The 8,426-nt window shown below is 51.5% G+C and overlaps 1 protein-coding gene across 3 annotated transcripts; it reads left to right on the top strand.

Moving 5' to 3' along the window:
• The first annotated feature begins 6 nt into the window (after window positions 1–6).
• On the top strand, window positions 7–8,069 carry POLL (DNA polymerase lambda). 3 transcript variants are annotated; one of them, XM_015600026.2, is made up of 9 exons: window positions 7–694; window positions 784–928; window positions 1,652–1,946; window positions 2,138–2,300; window positions 2,663–2,980; window positions 3,739–3,912; window positions 4,480–4,608; window positions 6,578–6,746; window positions 7,178–8,069. In XM_015600026.2, the coding sequence occupies exons 2-9, from the start codon at window positions 814–816 to the stop codon at window positions 7,540–7,542; spliced, it is 1,728 nt and encodes a 575-aa protein (XP_015455512.1). In that variant the 5' UTR covers window positions 7–694; window positions 784–813; the 3' UTR covers window positions 7,543–8,069. The 3 variants fall into 3 exon arrangements, with proteins under 3 accessions (XP_015455512.1, XP_006925922.1, XP_024898117.1); XM_006925860.3 differs by having other exon boundaries at window positions 7–928; XM_025042349.1 differs by lacking the exon at window positions 4,480–4,608 and having other exon boundaries at window positions 7–928.
• Window positions 8,070–8,426: the final 357 nt, after the last annotated feature.

Raw genomic sequence — 8,426 nt, forward strand, 5'->3', positions numbered from 1 at the left:
ACTCGGGATTCGGGGAGTGGGGAAGTGTTCCTCTGGGCAGGGTCTGGACACGCCAGCCTTCCCCTGGCTCTCAGCTGGGAGTCCTGAGCACGCGCCAGCTGCGTATGCAGGCGGGTGCCTCACACCTGCTGTAGTCTTCTCCACCCCCAGCTGCGAGGCCGAGACTCCCCCAGTCCCGGAAGGCGCCCCACACCTGCTGCAGCAGTGCCCCATCTCCCCACAGCTGCAGGGCTGAACAACCCCACGAGAGGCCTGCGACCAGGGCAGGTGCAGGGCGTTCTCCCTGCCTCCCGAACTTCCTTCACCCCCCAGATTTTCCTCTGCGGGTCTGTGATGAGGGTAGAGAAAGATTACGTGGAGTTTATGTGCAGATTCACCCCCAGTCTCCACCCTTCTTGGGAACCTAAGTCCTTCCTAAAGATGTAGCTACATTGCCTAGCCTGGCATACCCTTTTGATAAAGCCCTTTGGGATGCAGGAGGGCAGACACTGCACCAAATCTTTAAAGAAATCCTTCTAAGGAATGATATCGTTTCGTACCCCTCAAAAGTACCCCTAGTAGTCCCGTTCTACCCCTCATTTTGCCCAATACTTTGACTTTGAAAGGCTGATGAGTGTAGAGCTAGGCTAAACCACTAAAGTTCAGTTGGGTTTTGGGAGATCTTGGGAAACTAGGCTACTGCCCCCAAGGCCTGGTAAGTGGAGACCCCACCTCCGTAAGCAGAGGGGTTGAGAAACCTCACTTAAAGGTTTCCACATGACAGCTACCCTGATCAACCCTCAGACAGAAAGGCCAGGATCTAGCCATACCTCAATGGACCCCAGGGGCATCTTGAAGGCATTTCCCAAGCGAAAGAAAATTCAGGCCAATCCATCATCAAAAGCACTTGCAAAGATTCCTAAGAGGGAAGACGGAGAAGGAACAGGAGGTAAGTGGACCCAATCTCAGAACCCTCATATGCTTGAACCTTCAGACTTCCTACATTGTTCATGGCCAGAATCAGATATTAGTTTAGAGCTGACATTGCCCGCCCAGGGCCTGCAGGTTGGTTTGTACCTGTCTTGCACTAGGCTTGGTCCCCAGTCTTTGACAGGCTGCTTGCTGTGTTATATTCTACCGTACTCTGAGATCTCCATCAATCAGAAAATATTCCCTGATTCCTACTGAAATGACCAACAAAATCCTTTGCTCTCCAGGAGGTTGCCTGAAGTTGGGAGTGGAAGAGGATCAGATATCCTTATCAGATCCCCAGAGTTATATAAGCCTTTTTGCAGCCAAATAGACAAATAGATGGCAAAAACTTACATTGAGTGAGGGGAGAATCTATTACACTGTGAGGCCTATAATGGCAACATGTGTGTGCCTTGTACATGGTAGGTTAATATTTGTTGAAAGAATAAATGATCAAACAGTAATTTATAGGATGCCTGTAATGTGCTAGACACTGTTCTAGTTTACATGAAGGAACAGGACATATCAAAATCTTTGCCCCTTACATGAAGAGATGGCCCATGAAGAAATTAACCATATGCGATGGTGGAATTCCCAGAAGACAGGCTGGATGGAAGGAAAATTATTGTTTTGGGGTAAAGGATTTATCAGATCATATCTGAAAGTTATGACCATAGGCATCTGGATGTCCCCTCTACAGAGTGGCTGAGCTCCTTGAGGGCCCACGTTGTGCCCACTGGCATTGGGCGAGCCCGAGCAGAACTCTTTGAGAAGCAGATTGTCCAGTATGGTGGCCAGATATGCCCTGCCCAGGACTCTGGGGTCACTCATATTGTGGTGGATGAAAGCATGGACTGTGAGCGAGCCCTCCGCCTCCTTAGACTGCCCCAGCTGCCTCCAGGTGCCCAGCTGGTAAAGTCAGCCTGGCTGAGCTTGTGCCTGCAGGAGAGAAGGCTGGTGGACACGGCAGGATTCAGCATCTTCATCCCCAACAGGTGGGCTGGTTCTTGTCTTTTCCCCAAATGTTTTCTAGCAGCATCTCAAGTTCTTTCCTTGGGTTATTAAAAATAACTCTATTGTCTTAATTGAACACATGAGAAAACCAAGATTTCAGAGTAGGGAAGGATTGGGAGCAGAGAAAGGGTGAGACTTTTGGTGTCTTAACCTCCCATCACCATCCCTGCAGGTACCTGGACCAACCACAGCTCAGTAAGGCAGACCAAGACTCTTTTCCTCCTCCTGGAACCCATGAGGGTCTGCTCAAGACAGCTCTTTCTCCTCCCCCTCCTCCCACCAGACCTGTATCTCCTCCCCAGAGAGCAGAAGAAGCCTCAAGCACCCAAGCCCAGGTCAGGAGCCACCATAGCTCCCTTTCCCTGGGAACTAGAACACAGAAGCAGGAAGAACCTGGTGGTTGTTCAGAAAATCCAGGGCCCCTGAGAGACGAGGGCTCTCTTTATTGTGAAGCCATTTAGCTCTTCCCAGCACTTATTACTCCTGCATTGCCCAGGCTATATCTACCACATGCCACTGGGCATCCTAGGGCTGGGACCAGGAAAGTGAAATGGAACACAGCCCCACATTTAAGGAGACCCAAGTCTGATGTGGAAGACTCAGCCTCATTCTTGGGTTTAGGAGACTCAGTCCCCACCTTTGAGGAGTATTCGTGGGGGGCATGTATTTATTGTCTCTTCTCCTTCCCTACCTCTAGCCCAGCTCTGACGATGAAACCAGTGATGGGGAAGAGACCCAGGTTAGCGCCGCTGATCTGGAAGCCCTGATCAGTGGCTGCTACCCCACACCCCTTGAGGGAGATGGTGAGCCTAGCCCAGCCCCTGAGGGCTTGGAAAAGTGGGTCTGTGCACAACCTTCAACCCAGAAGGCGACCAACCATAACCCCCACATCACAGAGAAGCTGGAAGTGCTGGCCAAAGCCTACAGTGTTCAGGGAGACAAGTGGAGGGCCCTGGGCTATGCTAAAGCCATCAATGCCCTCAAGAGCTTCCACAAGCCTGTCACCTCCTACCAGGTACTTGGGGGCCAGGGCAGGGTATACTGGCTAGAGATTGGTGGAGGCACCAGTCACAAATGGGGATCAGGTGGAGTGGGTAAGATTTTATGATGTCTGAGACTTGCACAAAAGTAAAACATGGAGAGCTTGATTAAAGCAGATTGGCAAAATCTTGATAATTCTAGAAGCTGGGTGATGGGTACTTGGGGGTTTGTTACACTGTTCTATTTTGGAATTTTTTCCATAACAAAAAGTTTTTTAAAAATGTTTACTGGACTCTGGAGGCCAACAATCTAAAGTTTGAATTCTGGTTTCCATCGTTCACTAATTGTATGACTTTAGGCAAGTTACTTAAAACTTCTGTGTCAGTTTCTTCATCAGTAAAAAGAGACTAAGAATAGTAACAAATTCAGTGTTATGTGAGGACTAAATGAGGTGATCCCTGTAGTGCAGAACATGATACACAGTGAGTCCTCAGTAACTGTTAGCGTTCACTATTGTGATGATGTTGGTGAATAGTATCATCATTATTGCCTTTTCTCTACCTTCTGTGCTGATCTCCATCCCTCTGGGAACCCAAAGACAAGTTAACCAACCCATTCCATCCAAACTTCTCATCTTCAGTTGTGCCCAAGCTTTACATAGCCATCAGTTGCTAAGCAGCCAGGCTGGCTTTTACTCAGACATCTACTAAAGGAGTCAGCTTCCCCACTTGCTGGCTCTACCTCTCCCATCTTCTCCCTCTTCTTTCCTGCCTCTACCTCCCCCATCTATAGGAAGCCTGCAGTATCCCTGGGATTGGGAAGCGGATGGCTGAGAAGATTGTAGAGATCCTGGAGAGTGGACATCTGCGGAAGCTGGACCATATCAGCGATAGCGTGCCTGTGTTGGAGCTCTTCTCCAACATTTGGGGAGCTGGAACCAAGACTGCTCAGATGTGGTACCATCAGGTCATACCTTGTCCCAGCCCCCACTTCAGTCTTGCTGTGTCTCAGAGCTCCCGACACATAGTTCTCTTACCCTGTATTTTATGGGAATGAACCCAGACTGTAGGGAGACCATTTGTCAATGAGTCCTGGGCTCATGTAGACTCCTCTCCTATCCTGCCCTGTTGCTTGGTATACTTGAGGCAATAGTCTTGGTGTAGACAGAGACAAGGAGCATGTTTCTCTACCCCCAGAGCAGCAAGGGGGGTCTCTTTCTGAAGAGACTAGGCCTCAGGGCTGAGTATTAAGAGTAGTGGTTCCTAAACCTGGCCATGCTCAAAATAACCTCCAGACTGATGGAATCGTGAACCAATATTTTAAGGTCGTGGCTGACCTAGATTGGGGCATGTCTTCTATGCCCTCTGCTTTTCCCAGTTCTCACTGATTACAGACCCAACTGCTCCTGGAGTTGGTCCTGCCTCAGGTCTTACTTGGATTCTGGGGTGATATAAGTCTTGTGTGTGTGTTCATTCACTGCCTCTTCATTGATCCTGGGTTCTCATAGTTCCCCCACCTGACATCTTTCTCCAGGGTTTCCGGAGCTTAGAAGACATCCGTAACCAGGCCTCCCTGACTGCCCAGCAGGCCATCGGCTTGAAGCATTATGATGACTTTCGGGAACGCATGCCCAGGGAGGAGGCTACAGAGATTGAGCAGACAGTAAGCAGGTGTCCCAGAGTAGTGAGGAGAGCCAGGCACTGCCCTAAGGTCAGCGCCTGGCTCAAAGCCAAGAACTCCTGATCCCTCAACTGGGGCATCAATCAGGCAGAGGAAGCTGTGTGCCCAGAGGAGGGATGGTGGCTTTGGTAGGGAAGGGCTGCAACACCGACTCCCTGGATTAGGGTTCTCAGTGGTCAGGCAGAGTAAGCACTGGCTTAGATGCTAGAATGGTGTTAGGACTGGGTTCATGATAGGGCTAGATTTTAGATAGATTATAGTCAGAACTACTTGAAAATATTGGGGTTTGAACTGGCTGGGTTAGGATGGATCAGGGCAGAGGTTCTTAACGTTTATTGATTCACAAACTTCTTTGATAACCTGGTGAAAACTATGGACTCTTTCTCTCCAAAAATTGTATAAATTTACAAAGTTTTGTATCTCTTTCCAGATATATTGACCTTCTGAAGCCCACCTGAGGCTGGTTTAGGATTTGAGTTAGGGTTGGTGAAGAAGCACAGCGCCAAAGGATTAGCTTTGTGGTTAGAGGAAAGCTAGATCAAGAGGCAAGTTAAGGTTAGGCCTGAATTAGAAGTAAGGTTTTCTTAGTGTTAGATGCTTTTAGTTAAGAATTGTGATTGTCCTAGAAATAAGGCCAAGATTAGGGTTTGATTTAGAGTTGGGTTAGGAATCAAGTTCATATAAAACCTAGATTAGAGAGAGACTAGGGTACATTCATGGTTAAGTGTATCACTTGTTCAGTTGGCATTAGGATTAGGAGCTGGTTGCTGTGGGCAGGGTTTGCTCACAGCAGGGTTTGCTTTGGTCTAGGATTCTGATAGGGTAGGACTTCTGATAGGGTAGGATTCCATGCCACGGGACCCTGAGGCTGGTGCAGCATGTCTGAACATGCCTCGTTGCTCACCTGTCAGCAGGCCTTGGTGCTAGTGATGACAGTGTCAGTCAGCCATGGTGTCTAGGCAAGGAGAATGCCCCAGTGAGCCTCCAGCCCCGCTGCCCATCTGACCCACTCCCATTATTGAAGGGCTCCAGCCTTAGTAGTTGTTGATGGGATTACTCATCGTAGGCCTCCTCCTATCCTCTTGGGAGGCTCAAGAAGGAATGAAGGGACGAGCCTGAGAGCCTGTCTGGAGAATTGAGGTGTCTTGGCTGAAAGTATCTAGGGCCCCAGAAATCTCAATGTCCTAGGGTGGAGGCGTGGATGTCATCTGCATATAAAAGGGCTCAGTGTCTCTGGAGTGGAGGCTAATGGGCTTATCCCCCTCAATAAGGGGGGATGGCCCTTCAGCTGTCAGTGCCCTCTGTCACAGCTCCCTCCCCAAGGATGTCGGCTCGGAATCGCCTTCCTCTTTGCTTTCTTTCCTTTCCTTTCCTTGTTGCAGCTGTAGTTATATTTCTGGGCCCCATTTTCCCCTAGGCTTGAGTCCGGGCACTCCGCCGGCCACCTGTTGATGCCTCAAGCCCCAACTTACATGCTCTGCCTTTAGCTCCACAACCATAGATACCTGGGGCTGTGAAGACCTGGCTGAGGGCTTCTGGCCACTTGGCCTTTTTTTGTAAGTGGAGTTTCACAGACTTAGCACATAGGTTGGTGAAGGGGCCAAGAGAAGGTGTTTCTCTCTGTTCTGGAAGTGCTCTAGAGGGAACGGTAGTGCTTTCCCTCAGAATCAGAGTGCCATCTTCTTATCTCTCCTTAGGCTGCCTCCTGTGGTCTGAGTGTTTTCTTCTGTCCTAGTGAAGCTAGAGAACTGCTGCTCCCCAGGGTCATCTCTAGCCTGTTCCCTGGGGCTCGTTCCTTCAGGCTTTTATCTCGCATCCAAGGATTGGCTTGGGGCGTAAGCTAGAAGTGTGGGCTCCTGAGTCATGGAAGGCCCTTGTGCCTCCACGGGAGAGGAACTCCTTGCAGGGCTTGAGGCCCACAGCCCCTCACCCCCTCACTGTTCTTTCTCAGGTCCGGGAATCAGCTCAGGCCTTCAACCCTGGGCTGCTGTGTGTAGCATGTGGTTCCTACCGACGGGGGAGGGCAACCTGTGGTGATGTAGATGTGCTGATCACTCACCCGGATGGCCGGTCTCACCAGGGCATCTTCAGTCGCCTCCTTGACAGCCTTCGGCAGCGAGGTATAGTAAGCTTCATCTCCGGGTGAGCAGGTTAGCAGGGGGCAGGGCAGGGCTGGGCGGCCCCCTGGAGGGAAAGCCTCAAAGTTGTAATCTCTAGGCAGGAAGCAGGGAAGGTTGCTTGTGAGAATCCCACCTTGTGTCCAGAGCCATTTCAGGGAAGAGATGAAACAGCCCCCACACCACACAGAGGTGCTCAGTACCACCTGTGGGTTGAGTGTCTCATCTGATCTTCCTGTGACACTGGGGGATGGGAGGAATTTCTATGCACATTTTATAGGTCAGGAGACAAGCCCAGAGAGGGCAAGGGCACCCAGCAAGTAAATGGGTGGCTGGGATTAGAGGACCTGAGATGATCAGGAGAGACCTGGGAGGTCAGGATGGCCCAGGGCCTGGCTCCTGGCCCTCCCAGCAGCCTTTCCATGTTGAGCCAGGGTTCCTGACGGATGACCTGGTGAGCCAGGAGGAGAATGGCCAGCAGCAGAAGTACTTGGGTGTATGCCAGCTCCCGGGGCCTGGGCGGCGGCACCGAAGACTGGACATCATCGTTGTGCCCTACAGTGAGTTTGCCTGTGCCCTGCTCTACTTCACTGGCTCTGCCCACTTCAACCGCTCCATGCGGGCTCTGGCCAAGACCAAGGGCATGAGCTTGTCGGAGCACGCCCTCAGCACAGCTGTGGTACGAGACACCCGAGGCCTCAGGGTGGGGTCTGGCCAAGTGCTTCCCACCCCCACTGAGAAGGATGTCTTCAGGCTCTTAGGCCTCCCCTACCGAGAACCAGCTGAACGGGACTGGTGACCCATGGCTGGGGCAGAGGGGGCACCCAACTGGACCAGCTTCCCCACCTAGCCATCCAGTGCTCCCCTCTAGCTTCAGCTGACTGACTCTCACTCTTTCAACCACCAGCTACCTGGGCCCGACGGAAAGGACCAGCCGGGCTCCCAGGGTCTTCCTAACCCTCCACTGACAAGAGCAGGCTGCTGCCCTGGTAGAATTTTGTACGTGGCCCCTTGCCCTATTTTAAGCAGGAACAGGTGGCTGGTTTGAAGCAAGCTTTCTGTGCTGAAAGCCCAGGCAACCCCACTTCCCTACCCTGAGGAAGGTCTAGCTGCTGGAGGTGGGATTGGAGCTACAGGGGGAGAGGCAAGCAGCTGTGGCCCAGCATCACCCAAGACCCTTTGGAGCAGGACAACGAGCTGTTCCATGTACTCCCTCCACCCACCCCGCTTCCTGTGCAGCTGGAGGTGTTGGGAGGGGGTACCCCAGGCTTGGTGAGAACAGCATTTGAAGCCTCAGGGGCCCAATAAAGTGCATTTGACATTCAACCTGCCTGGTGTCTGTGAGCTGCTTCAGCCCCCACCTTGTTCCACCCGGGGAGGGATGGAGATGGGAGCTGAATGGGAGCCCAGAAAGGCAAGTTAACTGCTCTCCAAACAGGCCAAGCCTGAGTCAGTTCCTGAACTCAGAAGGAGACAGGTGGCTATTAAAAGGGAAAATTCATGGAGTCATTTAGGAGCGCCTGTCTACCCACCAGCATCTCCTGTGGGCTCCATCCTAGAATAGGCTATCTGGGGACATGAAAAAAGGTGGCAAGACTCATTAGGAACAACTAAATGGTGAACTGTGTGCCCCTAACAGGACCGAGGTAGTCAGGGAAGGCTGCCTGGAGGACGGGAGGAGCA

The sequence above is a fragment of the Pteropus alecto genome, unplaced genomic scaffold, assembly GCF_000325575.1.
Source record: "Pteropus alecto unplaced genomic scaffold, ASM32557v1 scaffold88, whole genome shotgun sequence".
NCBI classification, from domain to species: domain Eukaryota; kingdom Metazoa; phylum Chordata; class Mammalia; order Chiroptera; family Pteropodidae; genus Pteropus; species Pteropus alecto.